This window comes from Poeciliopsis prolifica, unplaced genomic scaffold (genome assembly GCF_027474105.1).
Source record: "Poeciliopsis prolifica strain line A6 unplaced genomic scaffold, Auburn_PproV2 SCAFFOLD002, whole genome shotgun sequence".
In the NCBI taxonomy this organism is placed as follows: Eukaryota; Metazoa; Chordata; class Actinopteri; order Cyprinodontiformes; family Poeciliidae; genus Poeciliopsis; species Poeciliopsis prolifica.
Window position 1 is genome coordinate 15,051,707 of NW_026562377.1, and position 26,568 is coordinate 15,078,274.

The following is a 26,568-nucleotide window of genomic DNA, read 5'->3' on the forward strand; positions in this document are numbered from 1 at the left end:
GGTAAATTAAAGAAGCCACGTCCAGAAGCAAAGTTTGCAGCCTGTGTGTCTCCTGTGCTGAGACAGCAGTATTAAAATGCTGTGCTATGCATTAAGGATGCTCGCTCCATGCCTGACTGTGCAGTCATTATGCTCTGCAGAGGCAGCAGTCACTATGTTAATGCTTCTGTGCGCTGCTTGCTCATCCTCTAGTTGATTTATCCGTCATAAACCGAGCCGAGCCGTCCATCATACCAACTCTGATGTCCGCTTTGTGTTTTTGGTCCGTCAGGGAGTGGCCCGTCCGGCCCCAGCAGCGGCGTCGCCTCTCCAACTCACATCCCCCTACCCTCACACTCAGTGCCAGACTTCTCCTACTCCTCCAGCGAGGATGAGTTTTATGATGCTGACGAGTATTACCAGAGCAGCACTTCACCCAAACACTGCGCAGAGTGAGTGTTTTTGCATCTTCCACCACCTACTGTGGATTTATTTTGTGCATTGAAAGCAGGATAGTCATTTCAGTTTTGCTTAGATTCCTTAAAAGTCCCGCTGCATCCTCTAAGATTGCCTCTGTACTTCAGCTTAATCACTTCATTCGTCCATCTTCTTTTTTTTGTCGTCTGTCTCCTCGTCTTGCCCCCAGTACCTCAGGGCCTTCTGCTGCCTCCACCGCCGCTAACGAAGAGACATCGTTAAAAAGGCCCGGAACCACAGAGTCCCTCAACTCAACCATGTCGAATGGCACCACAGATGCAGGTAACAGACAGACGGTAGTGAAAAGATATTAAAAAGTATGTTCAAAATGTTCATTAAGCTTATAGCTGAAGCTCCTGTTAAGAAATGGAGGGTTGTAGCAAATATGGTTTTCAACATGTCAGAAATACAGGATCCTGTTCAAATATTTTATACTGTTTGACCATTTTGACTCTTTTCCCCATCACAACCACAAACTTCAATTCATTTAGCTACAATTTTTATATGACAGATGATCATGAAGTAGGTTCTAATTATGAAAGAACAGAAAAAACGCATGATCATCAGTTTTTCTTTTATGTTTTTTCTAACAAAAATCAGAAGTGTGGCAGACACATATCCCAATAGACTGCCTGTGTTTTCTGACATGTTGGCCACCTTTTGCACTTCTGCCTGCTGAAGTTTTTGCTGATTCCTTTTTTACAAAATGACTCAAGGATATACGGATTAGATGGCGAGTGCCTGAGAACATGAATTTTAAAGTCATTCTAGGCTTTTATTCCCAGATTGCCCCATGTTTAGCTCAATACATCTTCAAATAAACTCTTGCTAGTCTCCTTCTTGTGTGGTCACTGAGTTTGTCAGGATGGACTGATGATCTATGAAGATGTTCATTTGCATCCATGCTGTAATGATAGCCAGGAGTACTGATTAACCAGTCACTTGAGATACAGTCATGCTCAGGTGAAAGCTTTTTATAGGCACTGTATACAAGGATATTCCCTGAACTCATCCAATAATTCGATAAAGACATATGATTGATGTTCCAGTCAACTAAGAGATCTGCTGCTGTCCTCAGACATGTTTGACAGCCATGATGACCGTGATGACGATGGTGAGGGAGAGTCTGTGGAAGAGCACAAGAGCGTAATCATGCATCTGCTCTCACAAGTTCGTTTAGGCATGGACCTCACTAAAGTAAGCACCTGATATTCAGCTGCTCCATCCTGAACTTTGGTGCCGTAACGTAAATGTTAAATTTATCTCGTCCTTGTTTCACTCTGTGCCAGGTGGTCCTGCCTACTTTCATCCTAGAGAGGAGATCCTTGTTGGAGATGTATGCAGACTTCTTTGCACATCCTGATTTATTTGTAAGGTGCGTATATTGTGACGACTCTTTCTGCAGAGGAACCATGATGCAGAACTTGTAACGGTCTTTTAACCTTATTGTTCTGCATGCCTGACTAGTATCGCCGACCAGCCGGAGCCCAGGGAACGCATGGTTCAGGTGGTGAAGTGGTACCTGTCCGCTTTCCATGCAGGCAGGAAAGGCTCAGTGGCCAAAAAACCTTACAACCCGATCCTGGGTGAAGTCTTCTTCTGCCACTGGGATCTTCCAAATGAGAAAGAAGAAGCTTCTACACCTGCGGTGAGAAAATCCTGACTTTATTTTAGACTTTAAAGAAGCCTTGCAAAAATATTTAAACTTTTTCAAATTTTATCTCCCTGTATCCAGGAAATTTAAAGACCTTATTAGGATTTTATAAAATAATCCAACATAAAGTAGCAGGTTAGTGTTTAATGTTCCTTGTGTCTGACTTGTGCTTTGTTTGGACTTTTCCAGGAGTCGGTATCAGATGGTCCAGTTCCCTGGTCTTCTCCCAGCAGTGTATGTTTCGTGGCAGAGCAGGTCTCTCACCACCCACCCAGTAAGTCACCATGCGTCCTCATCTCAGCATTCTCTGCTCAACCTTTCAGTGATTAAGATCCAGAAAACTGAGACATTTTGCTGAAAGCAGCGTTTTATCCGGCTGGTTTTTCGTTCACTTCACCATCATCTTGTTCTTTTATTCTCCATGTAGTTTCTGCATTTTACGCGGAGTGTTTAAGTAAGAAGATCCAGTTCAATGCTCACATCTGGACGAAGTCAAAGTTCCTTGGCATGTCTATAGGTGTCCACAACATCGGTCAAGGTATTGGAGACTCCTCCTCAAACACAACATGCTTGCAGAGAATAATAATGATGTATTAATATTTATGTTCTGGTTGCTATCTAGGTTGTGTGTCATGTTTGGAGCATGATGAGCATTACATCCTCACCTTCCCTAATGGATATGGCAGGTATGTGCTGCACCATTGCCCATGCCGTCTCTGGACGTTGGTTGCAGTGGACCTCTCTGATCATTAGACCGTTTCCGCAGGTCAATTCTGACAGTGCCGTGGGTGGAGTTGGGTGGAGAGTGCAACATATCCTGCTCCAAGTCAGGCTACAGCGCCAACATCGTGTTCCACACCAAACCTTTCTACGGCGGGAAGAAGCACAGGGTCACAGCAGAGATTTTGTAAGATGAATGATGAAGCTTTGTAACAACTTTCAAACTCATTTTTTCCAGGTGTGTGGAATTATATTTGAACATTTTTCTGCATTTTATTTTCCCCTAGTGCGCCAAATGACAAGAAATCTTTCTGCTCCGTTGAAGGAGAATGGAACGGAGTGATGTATTCCAAGCTGGCAACTGGAGTGAGTTGTTTCTTCTTTTTTTTTTTTTGCTCAGGAATATTATTGTTTATGTATGATATTTGCTTACAGCAACAAATCCCCTCGGTGTTTCGGGCGGGCCGGTGAACTTGCTCAACATGATTCCTTAACAAACCCAGATAGTAAAAGTCCTCCTGAATTTATTGAACTCATATTCTTGTCAATTTGGAAAAATCTGGAAACATTTCTTTTTTTTCTTGCTCTTTTTTTAATTAAGTCTGGAAGAAAAAAAGTTAAGAGTTTAGAAAGTCTCTATTTTTGTGGACTGAGGAGAATAGTGGCATTTATTTAAAAAAATGGAAAGGACATATTTGTACATAAACATGTCACCATCTTTAGAAGATCACTTGTATTCAGGTGAGAAATTTGACAATTTCCAACAACTTGACCCAGAAAACAAGATTTCATCACAATTGATATTGCTGCTGATTTTGTAACGCTTCCACCTCAGATAAAACCCAGGCAGCTTTGTATCTTTTACTTTTCTAAAAATAAGCTGTTACTTCTTCTTTCCTAATCTAAAGACTTTATATTTATAAAGATGAATGCTAAAAAACATCAAGACTATTTATTTTGTATGTAGGGTTCAGAAGTTATGATGAGCATTTCTGAAAAAAAGGAAACAATGTGTTTAGGAGTCGTAGTCTTGGAAAGCGTTTTCTTTTCTCCTAGGGCAAAAATGAAAGGAAACCTATAAAATGATTTTTAGTGTTTACCAATTTCAGAGATATACTTTATTCAACTTGATAAACATTTGAATATCTAAAAACAACTTTATCCAACCAGTTTGGGTATGTTCACTGCTTTTTAAACAAAGTGTGGGCGTTGTAGTGTCATGTTCATCTGAGCATGGATTTTCACATCTGTCTCTTTCTTTTTTTCCTTCTTTCTCTAACTCTATGGCTTCTGTAGGTTCCATATTTATATACTGATTAGTGTGGAACTAACTAATTGAGTAAATGTTTGCAAAAAGTGCCTTAAAAATAGATCAGTCCCTGGCAAAAGAAAAAAGACAAAACGCGGTCTCTCCTGCCATAAGTGTTTATCCTGCCTTACCCCTCCATCACACTAAGTAACACCTAGATGTTTTCTATGATCCCAGGAGAACACAACGTTCATAGACACTAAGAAAATGGGCATCATCAAGAAGAAAGTGAGAAAACTGGAGGACCAGCTTGAGTACGAGTCCCGGAGGTAAAACTGGCTGCAAATTTTAAGTGAACTTTTAAAATATCTCCATCCAGACATGAGCATTTTTAACCCGGGTTTGTGCTCTAGACTATGGAGAGACGTGACCCTGAACCTGAAGCTTAAAAACATCGATGCAGCAACTGAGGCCAAACATCATCTGGAGGAGAAGCAAAGAGCCGAGGCTAGAGAGAGGAAGGAGAAGGAGCAGCAGTGGGAAACTAGGGTGAGGCTTTTTTTTCCCATGACTTCTTGCCACAAATCCACAGCTGTGGCCAAAACCTTTGATTTGATTAATTTATTTCAAACAGGACAGAGAAAACATGTGAATGCATAACCAAGAACAAAATAATCAGTTAACCACTACTTTTCTGTTTGAAAAGGAGAAAAGAAGTGAACACTTATTTAATCCTGCCTCTTACCTCAATTTAATTAAATTTATTACTTAATCATTCAATAATTATGAACAATTTGTAATTACAACCACATTATAATATTCATCTGCCTGTTCAATAAAATGGGCTAAAGAACCAACAAAATAAATTATACTAGATAGACAAAATGGTAACAAACTAACTCATAAGACAATAAAATCTTTTGATAATAATCATGACAATTGTAAGTAACAACCGGACATACACAATCAGAATAATTACCAAGTTTAATAACCTTGACATTTAGCAGAAATACTATCTGGATGTTTTACTGTCTGCATAACAGGAGGCTCTGTAGCGATCATCTTTACTCCTTTTCCACTCGTTCTATACAAACATTGTAAAGAGAACTGGCTTTGTTTGATTTTAGCCTTCTGGACTCCAGGCCCACATCCAAAAGTCCAGAGCAGACAGACACACACACGGCCTTCTGCTGCCATTCTAGCCTAGCTTTGCCCTGGTTACAACCCAGTGTCTTAGTTGAATCCATTTTATCACATAAAACCTCAAAGAAATGTATTCAAATGTATGATTTGGGTGTGAAAAACCTTTAAGTTTTTACATTTTGTTTCCGACTACGCTGTTTTCCCTCAAAGTGATTGGCAAAAGTGAAATTTGACTCTTTAGTTGTGCAGGAGATTTAAATGATCACAAAATGTTTAGTTACCGTTTGCAGATGAGGTCGTGATATAAGCTGTTTAAACTAAATGATTTGCCTCATGTTTTCTCCAGCTGTTCCATGAGGACGGGGAGTGCTGGGTCTACGACGAGCCGCTATTAAAGAGATTAGCCTCTCAAAGGCACTGAGAACGCCACGCCGCTCTGATGAACACAGAAGTGCAAAAAGAAATCTGCACAGACACAAGAGTCTTCATAAGAACTCTTTTGCAAAAAAAAAATACAAACAAAAAAAAAAACACTTCTTACTCAAGCCTTGGGATGACTGATTGAACCTGTACACTGCTTTGCATCTGACTGTATAAAAAATGGAAATGAATGAAAGCATCAGAGATGTAAACATGAGCTCTTCTCCTTACTTGGGCAATTTCCTCTTCGCTGGCCATTGATCCCATCCCTTTCTCTTCTCCCCTACGTGAAACTCGGCACCGCTGGGAGGGGAGGCAAGAGTCGAGCATCAGCTTTACATCCACACTCCATGATCCAGAGAAGCACTTGTTTTCCAAAATACACGTTTCTTTGTTTCATTATTTAAGGGGGAGCAAGAGGTTTGTGGTTGATGGTGTACAATTAAAGTGAAGCTTGATAAAATAACCGGCGCTCTACATCTCAGGGAATCTGACTGAGGAAAGAAAGCTGCTGCACCCTCCCAGAGTCTGACAGCCTTATAACAGTGGAGCGGATCGATCCTAAAGCGGCGGGAGAGAACTTCTCTGCTTGCCTGCAACTAGTTCAAACTGATCTTTATATATAGATATACATATAAGGAAAATACATATTCTTTTTTTATTTCCAATTTTTTTTGTTCTGTTTTTTTCTGGCAATACTATAAAACTATTGGGGATATGAACATGATGGCTTTCCGTCTTTTACGAGTCATTCCATTTTGCTTTTCATCGTTTTGTTTTTATGTCAGCGTGGCATTTTTTTTTTTTTTTTTTTTTTTTTTTGTATCTTTAGTGTTACCCAGAAGCAAAACATGAGCCATGGCATCTAAATCCACTGATTAGGAGAGGTGAGATATATATATATTAAAGGAATATATGCAATTCAAAGTTTCAGTGCCAGTTATGCCAAAAAAAGATTTTAAAGGGTTAAAGAAAAAGAGAGCGGAGGGATTTTGAGCTGCACAGCAAACAGTAACCAGAAGGCATTCCTGAACAAAACGGATTGTTTACATGTTGTTCTTTCTCCATAGAGAGGATGTAAAGTCTCCCATTTGTCCTGCAGATCATCTTCTCATCTTGAAGCTCTCTCAAAGTGAGCCAATAGAGTAGACTCATCCGACTGGTTTCTGTTGTTTAATATTTTTGTGGTTTTACATCCAGATCCACACGTTGGTCAATACTAAGCCTTTCGATCACTGACTCACTGCTGATTTTACTATTTAAAACTGTAGTTTGGATCTGAATTTGGGGGTAAAAAAAATCATCAGAACATGCTGAACAACGACAAAAACAACCCCTCTTATTAGTAGTTGAAGAGTTAATTATCAATTGATGCAAAGACAAAAAAAAACTTGATATGATCTAGAAATTTACTACTGATACTGAAATTTCAGTGACATCAACATAAATGAAAAGGCCTTTGTAATTGTCCACCTGGTCTTAAGCTCAATTTGAAGCTTTGCTTCTGTCTTTTTTGCTCTCCATGTTTTTTGTATAAGTTGTTGAATAGAGGCCTTGCCTTTCATTTCAGTATTGCCTGATAGAAGCAATCAAAACAAATGTATTTCTTTTTTTATTTCCTTCTCATCATAACCATTGATTGTATCTGACTCTCCTGATAATTGAAACATTATATTAAATCTCTGAGAGTTATTTTCTGTCAGATTTGGTCTATTTATTTTAGGTCACCTTCTTTCATAACTGATGTAAAGTTTGTTTTTTATGTTTTTAGTATTAATGGATCAAAGCTTCATAATAAGACATGCTTTAATTCTCTTTCTTGTAGAATAAATTACAGCATCGGTCAACTACGGTAATATGGCAATAGTAAAAATAGGAGTAGAAATAGGAACTGTTCAGGCTGAATGCTGTGGCTGTTGCAGTAAAACCCCAAATTATTGATGTCCTTGGCAGATTTGAAGTTGTTTGTATAGCACTGAAAAGATGTTTTGATGGTAAATGAGAATGGCATCGATCTAAAGATAATGAGACTGTGCTTAAGAGGGATCATGTCTGTTTTTATGATGTCATTTACTTTGGTCTCAATGGCTGAAAAATACACCCACACCCTTACGTTCCCACCACCATGCTTGGCTCCAAGGATCCTGATCTGGGGCCCTTTGTATTTTAAATGAAGACCACCTTATTAACCGGCCAGACAGGTAAAATCTTAGCTTCCACTGACTAAAGACCAGAAGTCGTCTTCTTTGCCCAGGAAAAAAAATCTCTTAAGTCCAACCAAGTCTTCATGCTACTCGCTCAGAAAACTGGCATTTTATGATGTCCATTGGCCTGTTTAGGGAAAAGCTGCAATTTTTCTAAGGTGCTCTTGAAAACAAAGAAATAAGTTTGCTTCCTTATAGGCATCTCTGCAGCGTTACAGCTCACTGAAATAGCTGAGTCACCGCCATGGCTCTTCACAATTTACTGGTCTAATTTTAAGTGCTCCAATATATTAATGTTGGTGTCATTGTTAATTACTGCTAATTAATTAAAATATATATTTTTATGCAGAATATTTTAGCTCTACAGTATTCATGAGTGAGTAGTTTAATGCTTTCCAGTGTTTTTATTCAGCACTATTTCTTTTCTATAAGCAAATAAAGAAAATGGTAGCATTTAATAAACACAGCCACAACAGGAAAAACTAATAGCTAGTATGTTTGTATTAGAAATAAACACAAGTAATGCATAATGTATGCTTACATCGGTATGTCTTTTGCACCTTATTGTAAGTATTTTTGTCACCAGAGGGTCAAACATATTTCAAATGTAGACTTCCTTTTAGAAGAGTTATTTGTTCTTCCAGGAACATCGTGAGGGATAAACTTCCTGCTTCTTCCAAAACTACTTTACAGATAATTGAACTTGGAGGCAGTAATTGTAATCGAAAGGCAGCAGATGGCGCCAAATGTCTTCCTACTTTTTTTCCCATCAGCCTTTGCGGGATTATTCTATATAAACCTCCCGCACCGGTTTCTTCCCCCCATTTCGTGTCTGTCCGAGGTAAGGATGTAGCTGTTTAGCCTTTGCGGTTTTTATTTAGTTAGTTGACTGTTTTACCGCATTAATTATTTGTTTGTAGTTCTGCTGCTGTTGATGCAGCTGTAAGTTTTGTTTTCTTTTGGTTTAAGTTTTGCTTTAGGGGGAAAACTCCTGTAGGCCTCAGCCACGTGTTGGTGTTAGCATGTAGCAGACTATACGAGCTACCTCGCTGCACAGCTTTAATGTAACTGTAATTAGTCGCTGTCCCAGAGATGAATGATGCAATTTCGTGTTGTTAGGGACATCTGAGTTAATGTGATGCGACACAACACTCTGACTCGATGGGACAGTTTGGCTGCAGGCCTGAGGTGTTAGCCGAGCAGCTATTCCTGAAGACGGGCCTTTCTAATTGATGCAAGAATAAAGTTAGCTCAGTAATATTTATTCAATTGTTTCTTGTTTGCAGGGCGGTGTGGGGCACATGCTGAGATGAAAAGCCATGTGCTATGGTGAGAGCAGTTTCCTTAAAGTTAGCTTAGCGCAAGTTTGCGCCAAAGCTAAATTGTGTGACTGTTCTAATTGCTTGTATTTTCTGTTTAGGGAAACCATGGATCATCCGACTACTGTAAATCTACACCTTGTGCACAGGTGTGTAAGTTTTCCCTCACTGATCCTGTGTGAAGGTCGATGATTAAGTTGTAAGAGTAGTGGACAGAAGTGATTTCTGAGAAATTTTAACAATGAGGCCTCATCAGTTCAGCTTCAATGTGAAATCTGCTAAACTGAACAGTGCTAATGAGAAATCATCCACAGGTTATGGAATGATTCAGACAGCTGAAGGACCAGTAGGATGGAGGTAAAGCTCTACAGCTTTGTAACATTTGAAGGCAGAATAATGCATATCTCTGGTGTGTCCTGTGAATTTAAGCTGAACCAAAATAAGTTGATTAGCAAAAACAAAAACTGCTGTTACTGAACCTTTTTTATTATTTATGTCATTCATTCATCAAAATGCAGTGAATTGGATTGCTTTAACTGGTTAATGTACTGTGCTAGTTTTGGCACTGAGACCCAGTTAATCTTGGTGCCAAAGTACCAAATGTATATAACATATACATTGTATATGTTATACAATGCATATTTATGTAATCTAGTGTCTTTAGCTACATACTGTGAATTTAGGCCACAAGCTTAATAAATATCGGCATTAATCTGCAGCTCTGAAACTAAAACTTGATAATCATAAAATGGTTTGTTTCAGACATTAGATTAACTGATCTACTAAATGTGAAAAAGCTGCATTCAGATTTAAAAAATGTATAGGTATTCACCTGAACTAAACATTGATAGACTAGGCTAAATTTTACAACTTGTTCCAAAAAGTCAGTCTTCTGATTAAACTATTAAGATTTAGTTGCAGTCATTGCTTGGTCAAAATTGAGGACATTTCTACTGTAACGTGGAGCAACACCTGAGTGAAGCATTAGTCTGCCTCTGATCACCATCTCAATAATCTTGTGCTGCAATGATGACAATTATTTGCTACTCTCGACAAGATGGATGACGATACTCCAACCACCTATATTTATAGTCTGAGCCACAAAGAACTTGATGCATTTTCTTGTGGAATCTGAATCCTTTTTTAATTGCTCATCTTTATTTTTCAGGTACGCTGATCCGTTTCAACAACTGAGATGCAGGTAATGACCAAACTACATGTCCTCCATGTTTTCTGGATGACTGTCTGTGATGAATATTGTTATAAAACAATGGGAATCTCTCTGAAAAAGAATGAAAGAGGACTTTATTCTGACACAGCTTGAGCTGAAGGATGGATGCCTGTGCATAAACTTGTAACTCTTAGTAATCGGCCTGTTTCTCCTGCAGGTGTTTGGCATCCTCATGCCCTCTGCTCCAGGTTTTGAATCTGTTGGTGAGTTTTTATTAGAAATAATAAGTATACACTTTACCTGCTGCAATGATGATCTTATAGTTCAACGGATCACTATGAAGAACAATCTTTCGCTCCTATCTGATGCACCAGCTTCCCTAACCTCGGATACAGTAGCTCAGTGATGCTTTTACTTACATTCCTTTCTGTTTGTCAGGAACCAGAGTCTGCAGCAGCTGATGAAGGTGAGCTTTATGGTGAAGATGCATCTTTCAGTGACATTTGATACAATGATGACTGCATAGTTCAGCAGATTATCTCATGAAGACCTCATATCGTCTTTCACCCCTAACTGACGTATCAAACACAAACATCTGAATGTCCTGGTTGCTTAAAGTCAAAGCTGATCAGTTTTATCTCCTGCTTCCTGATAGGAATGAATGTCGTCACGCGACTCCCTGCTGCTTCACAGGTAAGATTTTTATCTGTTGCAGGTTGAAGTAAAAGGAAGTTCAGGTGTGATGAGTTTGAATCAGGTCGCTGATCCCGTTGAGGAAATAAGTAACTCTCTGATCTGAAGTTGGTATTTATTTGATTGCACAGTGCTGTGTCATTTTTAAGACATCAATTATTTATTTTTTTTTGTTTACAGAGCCTCTGAGGGGAGTGGCAGCTCATAGTAGAGGAAACTGAACTGAAGGGTGAGTAAAAATGACATATTGAGCACTTGGCTGAGGAGAAGCCACACATAATCTGACCTATGATGACAAAATGAAGACTGATTAACCATGATGCGTTATATTAGCTCTAGCTGATGTGGTCAGTTCAGTGGTGGTCCTGTTCCTGCCTGGGTTGTTTATCTGACTAATGTTCTTGTCTCTTCAGGTCAACAATACTGCCGGCCTGCAGCGTGAAAGCGGACACCTTAAACTTCGGTAAGGAGGAGTCACTGTTGTGAAACATTAAGTGTGGGTTTGGTGATGTCCAAACAAATGTCTGACCTGAACTGTAATGTAGACAAATGCAAAATTTTCTGAGTGACCCAATGAATGAAAACCTTTTAAAATTGGTTGCTGACCTGGAGTAAAGTTCTCATTTATTCTTTACAGGAGATTAACTTGAGCAACGGTAAGGATTTAATTTTATTTACACATTTTAGGAGTTTCTATAAGCTGACCATTTAACCAGTGATGAAAAGATTCTGCCAAATGAATGTAACCATTGATTATAACCCTTACCGTTCCATTATTTCTGAGGTTTTGTGGTCAGTTGGAGACCTGCATGTTCATTAGAAGAGACTTCGGTCTGATGAGCTGCTTTCTTGCAGGCGCTGACACGAAGATGATGGGGAAACTTTATCCTCGATTTACTGAGCTGATGCTGTGATCAGGATGGTCTGAGCTTCAGGAGTTTATTTATAATTCAATAAAGATTTGAGATGGACCCACAGATTACTTGTCATAAGTCAATGAATATATAAAATGTTTATACAGAATTTTATTTTTGATGACCGAGAAGTAAAACATTATTGCTTAAGAAAATGCAGTCGATGCAAAAGCATAATTGGCCTTTGCGTCGATGCATTGGGGTTAAAAAAAAATTAAAAAAAAGCAAACTGCTGAATATGGTAAAACCAAATAAGGGTCTTATGTGATCCATGGTGTAGGAATATTTGCTTGACTTGAACTAGTTTTGAAATCCTAATGTTAATGAGGTTCCATGTTTCCGCTTTTCCTTAGGAATTGCCACAAGTTTATGGCTTTTGTCCTTTTTTTTTGTTTTTAACTAAATAACTTCAGATTGAAATGACCCTGGTGTCAGACTGCTTGATGCCTGTAGAGAAAGAAACAGCCATTTTGTAGTGATTGAGCTGGAAAGCTGTAGAAATTTGGGAAAGATTTTAAAATGAATGATTTAAAGTAGTTCTTCCCAAAGTGTCACAATGAGACTTTACACTGCTCAGATAATCACTATTACAAAGTTAGTGGTATACTTAAAAGTTAAGACTCTTGGATTTACCTTAAATATATTTAAATTGAGTTCATATTACAAAAAATGACTACAATTGATTCCAACTTCAAGAACTAAAGGAACTTTCTATGGGAAACTCTGGAAAAACCTATTGCATTAAATCTATACAAATTAAAAATATGCAGCTTATATGGTGACTTGGACATGTATGTAGTTTTGTAACCGGTCACTATTGTGTTGACCTTGTTGCTTTGGCTCAACTTAATGGTTGCAAATGTACAGAACGCCATCATTGAATAATATATAGTCTCTCCACAAGACATGACTAAACGAGCCCAGAGTATAAAGTAGTGACAGGTGAATTACAGTATTGTGTAATGGCTGGTGCAGATGGTTAACAGGCAAGACCTTTCACATAAAAACTGTCCTGTCAAAACGAAAACAAATACTTTTAGATTCCTAAAAGTAGTTTAATCATTGGCTCTAAATTTCATGTTCAGTTGTGTTATTGTAAATAAAAATGTATTTTAATAAGACATGGACCTTGGTGAAGAACATGTAGAAACCAGTCAGTTTTTTTTCCTAAGGAATTACCTTTTTTTAAAAAAAAGTTGTTTCAAAACATTAAAGTTTCCTTTGTCCATATCATTGCAGTTATCAGACACAGTTGGAAAATTTTAAGTCAAGTAAGTTGATGGCCAGCATGACGTCACTGATTATTACCGATCACAGCCAGGGAGTGGTCAGTGATGGTGGGTCATGACGTCTGAGCGTGTCGTAAAGATGAGTTCATTTAAACATAGATGCAAATCCACACCTTTTTTCCCATTGATATTCATTAAATAAATATGGCGACCGAGCTTGTTTATCCCGGCAAACAAAAGGGTAAAATGATACAAAATGTGAAGTCGCATTTTAAGCAGCAGCTGCTGTTGTGATGTCGGTGTTTTTCTGCACCAAATGAGAAAGAGAGAAAAAAATACCCCTCTTTATGTAAAGCTACACTGACATTTGGAGGAGGAAATATCAAACTGCCGCCGCTGCTTTTCCCCTCTTTTCTCTGTGGGCGGAGTCAGGCGGAACTGGTTGGGCGAAGCTGGTGCTTTCCGGACACAATTTACAGCCGGGACCGGAAGGTGGGTGGAGACTGAACCCCTGCGCGCCCACTGCAGGCTGTCACGTCGCCAGCCGGTGGTTTAAATAAATGGGAGAGAAGCTCCGCTGCCCTGTACCTCCTCTGCCGCCGCGGCTCTCCGCCCCGCTCCCCGATGTTTGTGCGCTGGCTGCTGCTGCTGCTCTGCGCTCTGTCCGCAGAGGCCGACATCTTCCCCCTCGATAGCATTAGCAACGTCTCCACTTACTATTTCAACTACTTCTACTGCAACATCTGGGAGGGGGAGTGTCAGCCCCACCAGGATGATGCCACACAGCAAGGTGAGCAGCAACATTGTTGCACCGATCAGGAGTTTCCGACTTTGGCTTGAAAGACGACCAGTGCTTACTACAGCGTTATAAACCCGGGGTTGTGTCTCTGTTGCTGTGTGAAGTTCCTGTCGGGGACCTCTGGCCAGGCTTTCCTCAGGACTACACCAGCCTGCTGCATCAGTGGTACTGTAGCCTGGGCCAGTGCTGTGAGTCTGGAGACTGCAGGATCACCAACAACATTACAGGTGATTGGTTTGTGGATGTTTCACTGCTGCTTAGCCAGTCTGAGAGTAAACACCTGTAACATTATGTGTCTGTGGGGCGAGATGAAGTTTGAGTTTCTCTTTAGCACCGTTTCTGCTGTGGACATTCCTCGAGTCTGGCTAGAACATTTTGCTTTTGGTTTTGGTCTGAACTTTAATTAGGCCCCTGCAGTATTTAGGGACTAAGGTTCAATTTCTCCTACCTAGTTGTCTGTCTTTTTCTGATTGTGCTTCCATGAACATCAACATTTAACTACTAAACATCAAAATTTCTGCTTTCATAAAGGCAGTCGTGCTCACTGGCCATACGAGAATCGAGTGTGTTTGGTGAGCAACACCTGGCTGCTACTTTCCTTGAAAACTCCCATGGAAGCAGGAAGAGAAGACACAGTTTTCTCCATGACACTCCTGACTGTCATGGAAACTTTTATCTTTCCAGTCACTCCGTTTTGTTCCAGCTATAAGAAAGTCGGCCGAGCTGCTTTATTGTTTCCTGTTATCACATTTTATTGTTAGTTTATTGTAGTTGCATCTTAACAACCAATCATTAAACATTTTTGTAAGATGCACAGGATGACTAATGTTCCTGTAATAATCTTATGTTTGAACAGGAAGCTTGATTGGGAAATAGGTGTTTAAACTGATTGGTTCAACATTTGAAAGTCTTCAGGAGACAATGCACCTTACATTTACAGAGAAGAAATGTCAGTTTGTTAGAATCATTTTTTGACTAATTGAATTTGTAAAAACTGGCTAAGAAATAATAATAATAAAAAAGAAAAATAAATCAAGTGCTGTATTGTGTGTCTGTTATCTCCCCACTCAGGTTTGGCCAAGGACCTGCAGACGAAGCTCCACGGCCAACACCTGGTCCAGTCCGTGGTTCTGAAAGCCATCCAGGGTTTTATTAACAACCCAGAGTCCAACAAGCCTCTCACACTCTCTTTCCACGGTTGGACCGGAACCGGCAAGAACTTTGTGGCCCGTATCATCGCCGATAACCTGTACCGGGACGGGGTGAAGAGCGAGTGCGTCCGTCTGTTTATCGCCCCGTTCCACTTCCCCCATGCCAGACTGCTGGACACGTACAAGGTGAGACGTCCAGAAAACCAGTCAGCCCACGGAGCTGGACGCCGTGTTCCAGGAACACATGGGTCGGCTCCCTTGCTTAATCAGATGTTTAGTCTGCGTGTTGAAACTCGGTCACAATCTGGACCGATGCTTCAGGTCAAATATTGGTGCTCCAACACCACAGATATGCGTGGATTTTTGGAACCTGGTACGAGTCCAACTGGGCCACAATGACACAAATGGGCTCCTCATTTTCACCCAATATCTGATTTAATATTAGACTTCACACAGCAGATTGATAGTACGAAGAGCAGTTTTCAGCTGGATACTGTAAAAATCTATTGTTGCATGTATTGTTATTGGAAATAAAACCATTGCAATAGCATGAGTTTAAAAAAAAGACAATTTATTTTCATTTGGAAAAGTCAGAAAGATGAAGTTCTGAAGGTATTAAGTTTTTAGTTTTATGTTTTTAAGTTCCTTTATTTATTTATTTTGTATGTCCTGTCAAAGCACTTTGTGATATTGAATTTGCTCCTCTTCACTGGGTCCAGGGTCAGCTGAGGGAGGCCATCCGAGACTTGGTGCTGCGCTGCCCGCAGACTCTGTTCATCTTCGACGAGGCTGAGAAGCTCCACCCGGGCCTCATCGACGCCATCAAGCCCTACATGGATCACTATGACAATGTGGATGGGGTCAGCTACCGGAGAGCCATCTTCATCTTTCTCAGGTCGGTGGATCAGGCTAAGTGATGTGAAATCTGGGTCACAAGCTGAGCGCTGTTCTGACGGCTCATTTTCAGTGAAGGTTGGGTTTTCTTCTTTCTGTGTTGTTCATGTTTTTTGTAGTTTATGTCTAAAATCTTCTTGAAGTGCTGGCCAGCAGAGGTTTGACAACCTCGAAATGTTTTATTCATTTTGTATTTATTTTATGCCATTTTCATAAGAAAACATTTCTCAAATGTCTTTGATCTAAACGTTTTGTAACACCCATCATAAGTGAAACTATTTAAAGTCAGCATACTAACTTTTCTAAGCAAACCACTGCTTTTCATCACTGCAGCAACATCGGCGGTGCAACAATAAATGATGTGGTGCTGGACTTCTGGCACTCGGGTCAGAATCGGGAGGACATCGGTATGGAGGACCTGGAGCATCGGCTTCGAGCTGAAACTCTGGAGACTCAAGGTACGGGGCCCAGCCAGGTTAAAGTTCAAATAGTCAACAGTTTGTTTTCTCTGCAGCTGGCAAACTGAGCCACAAACATCTAACAAATAATTGAGTGAATCCAGGGCTGAAAAGAGCATTACCTTTTCATACCACTCAATATTGCTAATTATTATTGATTAGTTTTGTGTTTTAAATATCTGAAATACTGCCAGTCTGGTGGAATGACATTTCTTGGTTTATCCACAGTTTTCATAACACAATTTTTATTTTTAAGCCGATATGAGGCACAGTAGTGAAACCTTAAAAAGCTGCATTGTTATTCAACAGGTTATTGCTGGGTAACCAAAGAGTGAGTGAATTAGTTGATGCTACCAACCTTGCTTAGCTGACTGTGAGAAGTTTCTCTGCCTACATCCCCCACAATGCTGTGCGGTTCTTGATCGGAGTTCAGCGAAATTATTGAATATTATTTGTGTCTGATTTATTGTCACAAATCAATCATTGCTATTGGTCTATTCTGTTTGTTTTCAAGACTATAGTTACATTTTAACAATGTTTTTTATTCTGATTTGGTTGTTTGTACTTTTATTATTCTCTCTTTCTTAGGGGGCTTTGCTCAGAGTGAGCTGATGGCGGACCACCTGATTGACTTCTTTGTGCCTTTTCTGCCTCTGGAGTACCGTCATGTGAAGCTGTGCGCGCGAGACGCCTACACAGCGCGAGGTCTGGAGGCAGATGAAGCAACACTGGATGAGGTGGCCAAGGCGATGCTGTACGTTCCCAAAGAGGAGAGACTCTTCTCAGCCCAAGGATGCAAGTCCATCCCGCAAAGGATCAACTTCTTTCTCCCGTAGAAGGAGAGAGAGAGAGAGAAAGAGAGAGACGCAGCGACCTAGAGGAGGTGTTACGATTGCTTTTCCGGCCCATCTGCATTCAGAGCCACAGAGTGTGTCCTTCGCTCTGTTCTGTGCACTAACCCCCCTCCCCACACAGACACACACGCCGTGTCTGTCCAGGTCCCTGGGAGACGGCCAGGCAGCAGGGCAGGTTCACGATAAGAGGAGGGAAGCCGCCCTGCAGGGATCAGGAGCGTTGCCGGAAACACTCATTCCAGGCGGTGGTTCCAGGAGGCGTGGCTGCTCTCCCTTATCTGCCTGGTTTGAGTATCACAGCGTCAGGATGAAGACGTGAAGAAGTCTTTGACTATTTATGTTAGTTTTTTTTTTTTCTTTCTGCAGAGTTACAACTTGTACTGACTTTTATGTAGTCTTAAAGGTTCACATGTCGTGTTGGTATTTGCAGATGTTGTGCTTTTCTTCACGCCGTTATTTATTGACATCATTTGTGCCATCGTTGAACTTTGTTACTGTGCCATCTGGTGTTTTTTAGCAAAGTATAAAACAGACTTGAGATCATTTTGCATTGTACTCTTCTATCCCAAGATGAATACACAGCACTCTATCACATTATTATCACAGGAACTTAGCACCCTTATAATTCCAGTTCTTCTGAATCGTTTCTAACTTACTTTTCTCACACAATCCTTGTGTTTTTGTGTCATGTAAATGTTACTGAAAATGTTACCTTAAGATCATAAGTGGAAACTAAGAAAAATCTATAAAGGTTTTTAGTAAATGTCTTTTTCCTCTACAGTGAAACTGTGAAAGGTCTTTTTTATGTGAACCCAACATATAATTATGCTTTTATTTATTTGATTTGTTCACTGTCACCATGAACTACTCACTCTGATTTAAAGTGATGTAAAGGTTTTGTTGTTTGAAGTTGAAATCACATCACATTGAATTATTGAAAAATGGAATAAAACATTCAAATTTTAAAAATAGTTATTTTGGTTCTGAATATATTGATTTATTTTATGATTTATTTATTGTGTGAATGAATTTCAAATTGCCGTGTTTTCGTTTGTGCATAGATTAAGAGTTAATAAAATGTTCACACTAAATTCCATCAGCAGAATGGCATTTATTTATTGCTATTACAACACAAAGTCTCATAAAGTCTTCCATAGTTTAAAAGTATTCATTCTCCCTACAAATGTCAATGTATTTAATTGGGATTTTACAGGATAGACCAATTGCAAGTGGTGGGAAAAAATATCCATGGTTTTGAACAAATACAAATCTGAAAAGTGTGGCATCCAGATTTATTTTTGCCTCCTTTACTCAATCGCGAAAGAAAATTGGGTGAAAATGTTTCCTATCTGAACTGATCAAATGAACAGATTCCATATGTGTGTAATTTAATCTCGTTTTGATCACATGTGCTTTGAAGGTTTTCAAGCAGGTTTGTGAGAGAGTCTTACAGAACAAACAGAATGATAACAACCAGGTGACACAGCAGACAGATTTTCGATTGGTATGAATACTGCTGCAAGTACTGTAGCAAATTATTGTGAATTATTAATATAATTCACAATAACAATTGTGCATTTCAATCAAATAAACTGCAGTCTTTTTACATTTGGGCACAGAGATCCTCCAGTATTCATGCAATTTTAGTACTACAGTCTGCTGAAATCTCAAATGTAACTAATGCTTCATATGTTAAAATCTGTCAAAAGTTGTTTTTGCCTCTTGTGACGTCATCAACCCCAAAACGAACAAAGCGGAATTGTCGCGAGTTTTCATCTGATTGTTTTTCAAACGCTTTTTTTACTTTGTTAAATTGTACAGAGAAAATCCATAATTTACTGTTTTGTCTTTTTGTTTTGGAGAAACAAAAACAAATAATTCCGAAATCTCCTAAAGACTGTCTTTTTTTTCAAGACACAATATTCTTCTCAAGTGTTCACTTTTAAAGCCGACCTAATTCTAAGCTTTGAATATGCACGGTTTAATTAAGCGTTATAGAAAACATCGAAGATGTTACATCTCTCTATGGTTAATCCTTAATGGTTAATCTGGTGGGGAGTTCTGTGGTACTAATAAAATCTATTCTTCCACCCTTCTTTTTTGCCCCCCTTCAGCCATGTGATTCATCCAGGAGCATCATTCTCCCTGGGGCGTGTATCAAGCAAACGCGTGGTCTCCCCCTATTGGCTCCAAACCTCAGCGTTCACATGTTCTCTCCTCCGATTGGCTGAATGCCGCGACACTGGTTTGGAGCCACCGACCAATCAGATTCAGACATCTGTTCCGAGCAGAGAGGAGAGAGGCTGGTGCTCCTCGGCGGCTCGGCACTGTAGCATGACTGTATGAGAAAGACTGGACCAGCGCCGCCGACATACAGAATAGAAAAAGCAAAAAAATATCCCCAGAGGCGTGTATTTGTAGTTTGCTGTCTTTATTCCGGTCGGAGTGGTTTTAGCTCGTCGCCATGGCAGCGCTGTCGCTGATTTTGGTGGCCGTGTCTGCCGCCGCTGTCCTGGCCGAGTCCTCTGTGTATTTCCGAGAGCAGTTTGAGGACGGCGGTAAGGTTTTATTTCAATGTTATATTGTTACTAAATATCGATTATGTCCGCTTTTCGTTTATCTTACCATTTAATCATAATAATAATAATAATAATAATAAAAATGCTTAATTGATATAATGGGGCTTCATACTTTGAATAGTTTTAATGCAGTATTTTGCACGCCTCAGCTGCTCGCTATAGGGATAAAATACCATTTCATCCATAAGATGATCAGTCTGGGAGCCCCTTCTTCTTCTGCCTCAGTCCTTCATCTATAGTCTATCTGCTTCCTACCCCCAGTTGTCTTCAAAGCTCTCCCCTCTTCCCCCACCCTGCAGCACATCCCTGCCTTGCTCATTCTCTTATATCCTCCTCATCCCTCAACATGCACCTGCACAGATTTTTATCATCATTATCATTAGCAGTAGCACAGGCGCTTTTTAGCCATGTGTGATGCTTAATCACACTGAATGCTGAGCCTGATCTTGTCTGTGCAGATGCCTTCAATAGTCGCTGGATGGAATCCAAGCACAAGTCAGACTATGGCAAGTTTGTGCTGTCTGCAGGGAAGTTCTACGGAGACGCAGAGAAAGATAAAGGTGAGTGGGGGACTAAAACGCACAGTGATGTGGAGCTTGTCTTGTAAATGTAGCTGAAAAAACAAATGAAGGAGTTTAGATTATCTAACCGTGGTGAGCAGTAGTGGTTCTTGTATAAATGTGGCACTGAGTGAGCCACACACCTGGTCCCTCATTAACTTAATTCAGCAATAACAAAATAAGTCAACAAAAAAAAAAGTAGCCACAGAAAGAACTAAAACAATTGATTTACCAATTTATTTTAAAAGATGGACAAATTGATGAATATTTCTTATGGGCTGCTATGGGATTCTCATTACTCTTTAGTAAAATCACAACTGCATAAGATTAGTTACATATAATGTTAACCTACTGTATGGTTACTAAAATAATTTACCTTACTGTTTATCGCAGTTTAATGAATGTTACTTATCACATTTATTTCTTGTGATTTTGCTACATTGATTTAAGCAAATACACAGCATTAAAATCCCCTAAATTCAGTTTACACAGAATATTAAATAGCCATTCTGCTCTTTATAGAGAATTACATGCATAACTAGCTGGTTGGGTAGGCATGCTGCAGTCAGCTGCCAACAAGTTCTGCACCTTTCAGCTTGTTGGTTTTAGTATTGACCCTCTCAGGCTCAAATTACTTGAAAAGACTGGCTAAGTTGTTGCAAATCTGCAACACCTGCCTGGAGAGGGTTAAAGCTGCAATACGTCAATAAAAATGACAGGGGTGTTTTGAGAATATTTTTACTGCTAGGAAATGTTCACAAAACATCTTGCTCTTCTAAGAGCAAGAAAGTGTGGTTGTCTTTTTTTCATACAGCTGACTTGGCAGTGTGCAGCAGCTCTTGACTGACGGGCAGTACTGCATTAGTATGTGCATCGTTCAAGTGAAGAAAAAGTGTGAGATGCATCAGTAAAAAGTTTTCTTTACATATTTATAAAACTGTCACTGTGTCCTGACAGTATATAGGGAGACGAATAAAATGTGAAAGATCAAATCCTGCACCTCCTGCTGGTGCCACTATTGCTGTCTGAAAAAAACGCACCGCTCCCAGTCAAAACAACCAATCAGAGCCACAAAAATGGTCTTATCACTGTCAATCAATATCGTGTACACAGTGCTAAATGTGCTAATGGCGTAGAAATAGTTTATCATTACAGAAAAACAATAAATCCTCCATCATCAATGGCAATGCTAGCGAGCCTGAGCATTCGTGAAAGGCTTTGGTGATGGGAATAAGTTGTGTCATGGAAGCTTAATTTGTCTTCACAGATTATCTGTTTCATATTATACTGTCAGGATGTAGGGATAGTTTTAACAACTATGTAAAACACATTATATATATATATATATATATATATATATATATATATATATATATATATATATATATATATATATATATATATAAGTATACATTTAATCTAAGTCGGATGTCATCCTAATGCCTGTAAAAGAGTGGTCTCAAATCACATTCTTCAACGGCCAGAGTCCTGCAACATTTAATTCACACTTGAATTAAATGGTGAAAATGCAAAACTAGCATTCAGTCCAGCTCTACAGAGCTTTGATGATGAGCTAACATTAGAGCCAGGTGTGCAGCAGCAGAGAGGCACCTAACAGTTGCAGGACACCGGCATTGAGGACTGGATTTTATGACCACTCTGTAAATCATTAAAAATCCTTCTTGTGTTTGTTTTTCACTTTGACAATAATGTTTTTGTACGATTTAGTCAAAAGCAGTTCAGACTCTAAGACACAAAAATAGTTTTTTAATTTAGCACTGGATTAAATGCTGAGTGGACATAACAGGAAGCTTGGTTTTGCCTTTTCACGCTGCCCTCTTGCCCATGCCGCCCTGAGCGGAAAACCACATGGGCCTATTTCAGAACCAACACTGTTTAAAGTTTTTTTTTTTTTTTAAATAAATTTCAGATTTCCTTTTTAATTTTAATTTAAAAAGACCTACCCAGATGGCAGCTTTTGATGATCAGCACGCCACTGGAAACATTTCTGCCTAAAAATCTGCCTTTATGATTCTCGGCTCATAAAGCAGTGTCAGTGTTTTTCTGTTACTCATCATGAAAGTGGCTCTAAATAACTCGGGATCGGCCTATGAAATTCTGCCTCAGCCGAGGTCTTTGCCATGATGACGCTGTTTTTACCGCAGGTCTGCAGACGAGCCAGGATGCCCGCTTTTATGCTTTGTCAGCCCGTTTCAATGACTTCGGAAACAAAGGCCAGCCTCTAGTCATCCAGTTCACTGTGAAACACGAGCAGAGCATCGACTGTGGCGGCGGATACATCAAGCTGTTCCCCTCTGAGCTCAACCAGGAGGACATGCATGGAGACTCCGTCTACAACATCATGTTTGGTAGGGCCCTGAGTTTTTGTCAGATTATGCTTCCTTAATCATTTACATTTACTTATGATAAAATGCTTTTGCAAGTTACTATATTTTTCTCATGCCTCCTTCAGGTCCTGATATTTGTGGCCCAGGCACAAAGAAAGTTCATGTGATCTTCAACTACAAAGGCAAAAACCACTTGATCAACAAAGATATCAGGTGCAAGGTATGGCATAGGTTTTGGGTTTTTTGCTAACTGAATAAGGAAACAGCGTAATCCAGTTTATTTCTGACTAGTTGACCTAACAATGAAGGAGATAATTTTTAAAACTTCAGCTCCTCCTTCCCGTTTCTAACATCTCGCTGTCCTTTGCAGGATGATGAGTACACCCACTTGTACACGCTGATCGTCAACCCTGACAACACCTACGAGGTTAAGATTGACAACAAGAAGGTCGAGTCTGGCAACCTGGAGGATGACTGGGACTTTCTGCCCCCCAAAAAAATCAAGGACCCCAACGCCAAAAAGCCAGAGGACTGGGATGACAGGGAGAAGATTCCAGACCCCGTTGACAAGAAACCTGAGGTTAGTCTGCTGTAATAGTGGAAAAACTTTGTGAATGCTTTATTTTCTCTTGTTTTAACCTGTCTTCATTTTTTTAAGGACTGGGACAAACCTGAGAACATCCCAGATCCCGACGCCAAAAAGCCTGACGACTGGGATGATGAGATGGATGGGGAGTGGGAGCCGCCTATGATTACCAACCCTGACTACAAGGTATTCTTACAGATTTTCCTCCTGCTGTTATAAATATTCCTGTCAAACAAAACTCTTTCACTTACATTGGACCAGGATTATTATTTTTTTCTGTCTTTTTACATGAGCCTTAATATGTTTTTTGCACATGCAGGGCGAGTGGAAACCCCGAGAGATCGATAACCCTGCTTACAGAGGCAAGTGGGTTCACCCTGAGATCGACAATCCAGAGTACACAGCTGACCCGGAGATCTACAAATATGACAGCATCGGCGTGATTGGACTGGACCTGTGGCAGGTGGGATGGTCTTGCTGATGGTGTTCAGTCAACGATAAATACAGCAGCTAAATTAGAAAAATTCTCAAGGTTCCTACATAGACTGTAAGGAAAGATATAGAACTGGATTGAAGTATTTTAGCATGTCTGAATAATGACTTACAAGCAAATAGAGCATAGAATATTTTTAAATATTAACTTTATTCTCCGTGCATCATCAATCACCAGATAACTTAATTTGTCCATTAATTAACTCACTGATCGAACCACCTGCCTTTTCGGACTTTTACTTATTCCCCCTAAATATCCAACTTAGGGGGCAAATGGCATAATAATGAAATTTACTCTCTCAAAACTAGTAAACTTTACCTTTGTAAAGAACACTCAACTCTGGACGACTTTTTAAATGTCCAAAATAAAACAAAAACGATGAATGAAAAGGAAATGAAAACCTCTGCAACCAAAAATAGAATGCATTGTGAAGCTTCTGTAAACATAAAAATCATCATAATAGAAATTGAGTTCATTTTAATTTATTATGCAATCAGTTGATTAAATGCAAAAATCTTATCAGTCCCTCTGTCCTTCCAAACCAGTGTCTGGTTTTTGCAGTTTCCTTATTCAAACTCTGGACACTTAAATATTTTATACAAAACATAATCAATACATTTATTTATAACTAATCTGTTTTGGCTGTCTGAACCACATATGCTAAGTTGGCTATTTAATAAAGAGATCTTTGCGTTAGCATCATTTATTGAACAAGCTTGGCAACCAAGACAGAGTTTTGTATCCTCAAAAGTACATCCCTGTGGTTATGGAATTTCATTTTTTGTAAATATTTGCAAAGTTTGGGAAGCTTGTTTGGGGGCCTTCTTGACATGCCTTGTAGGCTGAGCACCATACTGTGGTGCATGATACTCAAATAAATAAATCAAATCTATACAGTGAAAATGAGCAAAAATAACTTGCTCATTTACTTAGAAGCTGTTATCTAAGTTTCTTGAGGTGTCCTGCGCTGGGAGCAAGAAATACTCCGGATCTTTGTTAATAAAATATTTATACTCAATCTGGACTGACTGACTTATTTTTTTGTAAAGGTCAAGTCTGGGACCATCTTTGACAACTTCCTAATCACCAACGATCCCAAAGTGGCCGAGGAAGTTGGAAACGAAACCTGGGGAAAAACGAAGGTATGTTCCCAGTTCTGTCTATTTGCAAAGACTCTTTGAGTCTGACTTCATCAGTGTTGAATTATTATTTTTTTAATTGTATGTTGTCTCCATTTCCAGGATAATGAGAGAAAGATGAAGGAAAGCCAAGAGGAGGAAGAGAGGAAGAAGCGAGAGGAAGAGGACAAGAAGAGGAAGGACGAGGTGAAGGAAGACGAGGAGGAAGAAGAAAAGGACGAGGAGGAGGAAGAAGAGGAGGAAGAGGGAGAGGAACCAGAAGAAGAGGAGGAAGAGGAAGAAGATGAAGGCACAGACTCTCAACTCAAGGATGAGTTATAAACTCAGGAACGGCTCTGTTTGAGTCTGTGGGCTGTTGAACAGAGACTGAAATGAAAGACCCTGATGAGCGTCACCTCGGGGTGGATCTGGGTGGGACGGACTTTTTAATTTGTTTGTTTACAAAACAAAAGGGATAGGTCAATAAGGGCAATTACTGTTGTGTTTCCTGTTTCCATGAGCCACTACTGCTACTATTAACATGATTATTGTTATATAAATTGGAATAATAGAACGCTGGAACGAATGTCGAGATTAGTAATTATAAAGCTGCAAGTTGTTCTCTGCAGAACTATATAAACTGTCATTTGTTTAATGAAAATCTAGGTTTATGTGAAGCTTTGACAGGAAAATATATTTGTTGTATGGATGGTGCCATGACAATGTTTTGTTTACCTCATGTGGTTTGTGTGTTATTTGGGTTTTTTGTACATGTTTTACACTAATTCATGTCAGTCTGGAAGGATTGGATTGAGTTCTGCATCTTAATGCAGGTAATTTGTCCTGCTTTAACATTAAATTAAAACAAGGTTTAATGGGAACCACCACCAGGACTAAGACTTTGTATTTTACACTCTGCAAAAATCATCCTTCTGTCTGCAGCTGTTTAAATAGGCTACTTTAGAATGATACCCCTTCTATAGTTCTCTTTCTAACCAACTCTTCCACTTTGGTTCACCTTCAGTAGTCTTGTTTATCATAATAATATAATATCATAATTGTACATTAGGTCCTTTCCTGTAGCAGTGAATCATCTGGTACCCAGGATGATTTAACGAGTTTCCTCCTGTCTGATTTCAGTACATCTGCACTGCTGTACCCCGACACATTGTTCCATACACCAAGCTCCAACAATGCTCCTTTTGTAAAACACATTTTGTACTAATGGTCAGAAATGAAGTGGGGGGCACATTTTATGTTGCTGTGCAAATAAAACAATCTGAAGAAATCAAATATGTATTTATCTTTAAATGTCACATTTGCATTTCGTAATCTTTTCTTGCTGTTATGGCATAATGATTACTTAAGGTTTTGCAGCTTTCAACTGTGACAAGTGTCTGTTTTTTCTCTTTATAAAATCATAAATATGTGTTTTTGAGAAAGCTTAACTGATGGGTCACAACGACGGAGCTTATTTCCATTCTTCCATTTTCCCTGGTAAGTTTTAAACTCAGTTGCAGCACCATAGCCTCACATCGAATAAATATTTAGGAATC

At 39.5% G+C, this 26,568-nt stretch overlaps 3 protein-coding genes, 1 long non-coding RNA gene and 5 other non-coding genes across 13 annotated transcripts in view; all 9 read left to right on the forward strand.

Annotated features, from left to right (window-relative positions):
* Nucleotides 1-7,344, forward strand: part of osbpl9 (oxysterol binding protein-like 9) — a 34,032-nt gene extending 26,688 nt beyond the window's left edge. For all 5 annotated transcript variants that reach the window (XM_055057451.1, XM_055057460.1, XM_055057469.1 and 2 more), the window contains 13 exons: nucleotides 272-431; nucleotides 626-738; nucleotides 1,535-1,653; nucleotides 1,746-1,831; nucleotides 1,924-2,104; nucleotides 2,300-2,384; nucleotides 2,538-2,648; nucleotides 2,733-2,796; nucleotides 2,877-3,017; nucleotides 3,118-3,196; nucleotides 4,317-4,408; nucleotides 4,493-4,628; nucleotides 5,569-7,344. In XM_055057451.1, coding sequence (XP_054913426.1) covers nucleotides 272-431; nucleotides 626-738; nucleotides 1,535-1,653; nucleotides 1,746-1,831; nucleotides 1,924-2,104; nucleotides 2,300-2,384; nucleotides 2,538-2,648; nucleotides 2,733-2,796; nucleotides 2,877-3,017; nucleotides 3,118-3,196; nucleotides 4,317-4,408; nucleotides 4,493-4,628; nucleotides 5,569-5,643 — 1,442 coding nt within the window. In that variant the 3' untranslated portion in view covers nucleotides 5,644-7,344. The remainder of the gene's footprint in view (nucleotides 1-271; nucleotides 432-625; nucleotides 739-1,534; nucleotides 1,654-1,745; nucleotides 1,832-1,923; nucleotides 2,105-2,299; nucleotides 2,385-2,537; nucleotides 2,649-2,732; nucleotides 2,797-2,876; nucleotides 3,018-3,117; nucleotides 3,197-4,316; nucleotides 4,409-4,492; nucleotides 4,629-5,568) is intronic.
* A 1,303-nt stretch (nucleotides 7,345-8,647) lies between these two features.
* LOC129377510 (uncharacterized) lies at nucleotides 8,648-12,006 on the forward strand. Its single transcript, XR_008607939.1, has 12 exons — nucleotides 8,648-8,687; nucleotides 9,133-9,175; nucleotides 9,267-9,314; nucleotides 9,480-9,522; nucleotides 10,334-10,366; nucleotides 10,554-10,599; nucleotides 10,775-10,802; nucleotides 10,992-11,029; nucleotides 11,210-11,258; nucleotides 11,443-11,492; nucleotides 11,667-11,685; nucleotides 11,885-12,006. It is a non-coding gene; the product is annotated as an uncharacterized LOC129377510 (long non-coding RNA).
* Nucleotides 9,349-9,414, forward strand: LOC129351981 (small nucleolar RNA SNORD75). The gene has a single exon (XR_008604834.1). It is a non-coding gene; the product is annotated as a small nucleolar RNA SNORD75 (small nucleolar RNA).
* LOC129351933 (small nucleolar RNA SNORD79) lies at nucleotides 10,405-10,486 on the forward strand. The gene has a single exon (XR_008604811.1). It is a non-coding gene; the product is annotated as a small nucleolar RNA SNORD79 (small nucleolar RNA).
* On the forward strand, nucleotides 10,637-10,710 carry LOC129351950 (small nucleolar RNA snR60/Z15/Z230/Z193/J17). Its single transcript, XR_008604816.1, has one exon. It is a non-coding gene; the product is annotated as a small nucleolar RNA snR60/Z15/Z230/Z193/J17 (small nucleolar RNA).
* Nucleotides 10,843-10,920, forward strand: LOC129351961 (small nucleolar RNA SNORD77). Its single transcript, XR_008604822.1, has one exon. It is a non-coding gene; the product is annotated as a small nucleolar RNA SNORD77 (small nucleolar RNA).
* On the forward strand, nucleotides 11,740-11,816 carry LOC129351946 (small nucleolar RNA SNORD47). Its single transcript, XR_008604814.1, has one exon. It is a non-coding gene; the product is annotated as a small nucleolar RNA SNORD47 (small nucleolar RNA).
* A 1,652-nt stretch (nucleotides 12,007-13,658) lies between the features above and the next one.
* On the forward strand, nucleotides 13,659-18,427 carry tor3a (torsin family 3, member A). The gene is made up of 6 exons (XM_055057501.1): nucleotides 13,659-13,962; nucleotides 14,076-14,198; nucleotides 15,043-15,308; nucleotides 15,842-16,017; nucleotides 16,350-16,474; nucleotides 17,063-18,427. Exons 1-6 carry the CDS (start codon nucleotides 13,797-13,799, stop codon nucleotides 17,308-17,310), a joined length of 1,104 nt encoding a protein of 367 aa, XP_054913476.1. The 5' UTR covers nucleotides 13,659-13,796; the 3' UTR covers nucleotides 17,311-18,427.
* Nucleotides 18,428-19,618: 1,191 nt separating this feature from the next.
* calr (calreticulin) lies at nucleotides 19,619-25,899 on the forward strand. The gene is made up of 9 exons (XM_055057519.1): nucleotides 19,619-19,886; nucleotides 20,366-20,467; nucleotides 22,633-22,836; nucleotides 22,941-23,035; nucleotides 23,186-23,395; nucleotides 23,474-23,587; nucleotides 23,721-23,864; nucleotides 24,944-25,036; nucleotides 25,136-25,899. Exons 1-9 carry the CDS (start codon nucleotides 19,793-19,795, stop codon nucleotides 25,352-25,354), a joined length of 1,275 nt encoding a protein of 424 aa, XP_054913494.1. The 5' UTR covers nucleotides 19,619-19,792; the 3' UTR covers nucleotides 25,355-25,899.
* The last annotated feature ends 669 nt before the right edge of the window (nucleotides 25,900-26,568 follow it).

Coding starts and splice junctions, on each gene's coding strand:
- calr (XM_055057519.1), top strand. CDS start 19,793: ATGGCAGCGCTGTCGCTGATTTTGGTGGCCGTGTCTGCCGCCGCTGTC. Junction 20,468..22,632: donor AGACGCAGAGAAAGATAAAG/GTGAGTGGGGGA, acceptor TTTTTACCGCAG/GTCTGCAGACGAGCCAGGAT. Junction 23,396..23,473: donor CCGTTGACAAGAAACCTGAG/GTTAGTCTGCTG, acceptor CATTTTTTTAAG/GACTGGGACAAACCTGAGAA.
- tor3a (XM_055057501.1), top strand. CDS start 13,797: ATGTTTGTGCGCTGGCTGCTGCTGCTGCTCTGCGCTCTGTCCGCAGAG. Junction 13,963..14,075: donor GGATGATGCCACACAGCAAG/GTGAGCAGCAAC, acceptor TGCTGTGTGAAG/TTCCTGTCGGGGACCTCTGG. Junction 16,475..17,062: donor TGAAACTCTGGAGACTCAAG/GTACGGGGCCCA, acceptor TCTCTTTCTTAG/GGGGCTTTGCTCAGAGTGAG.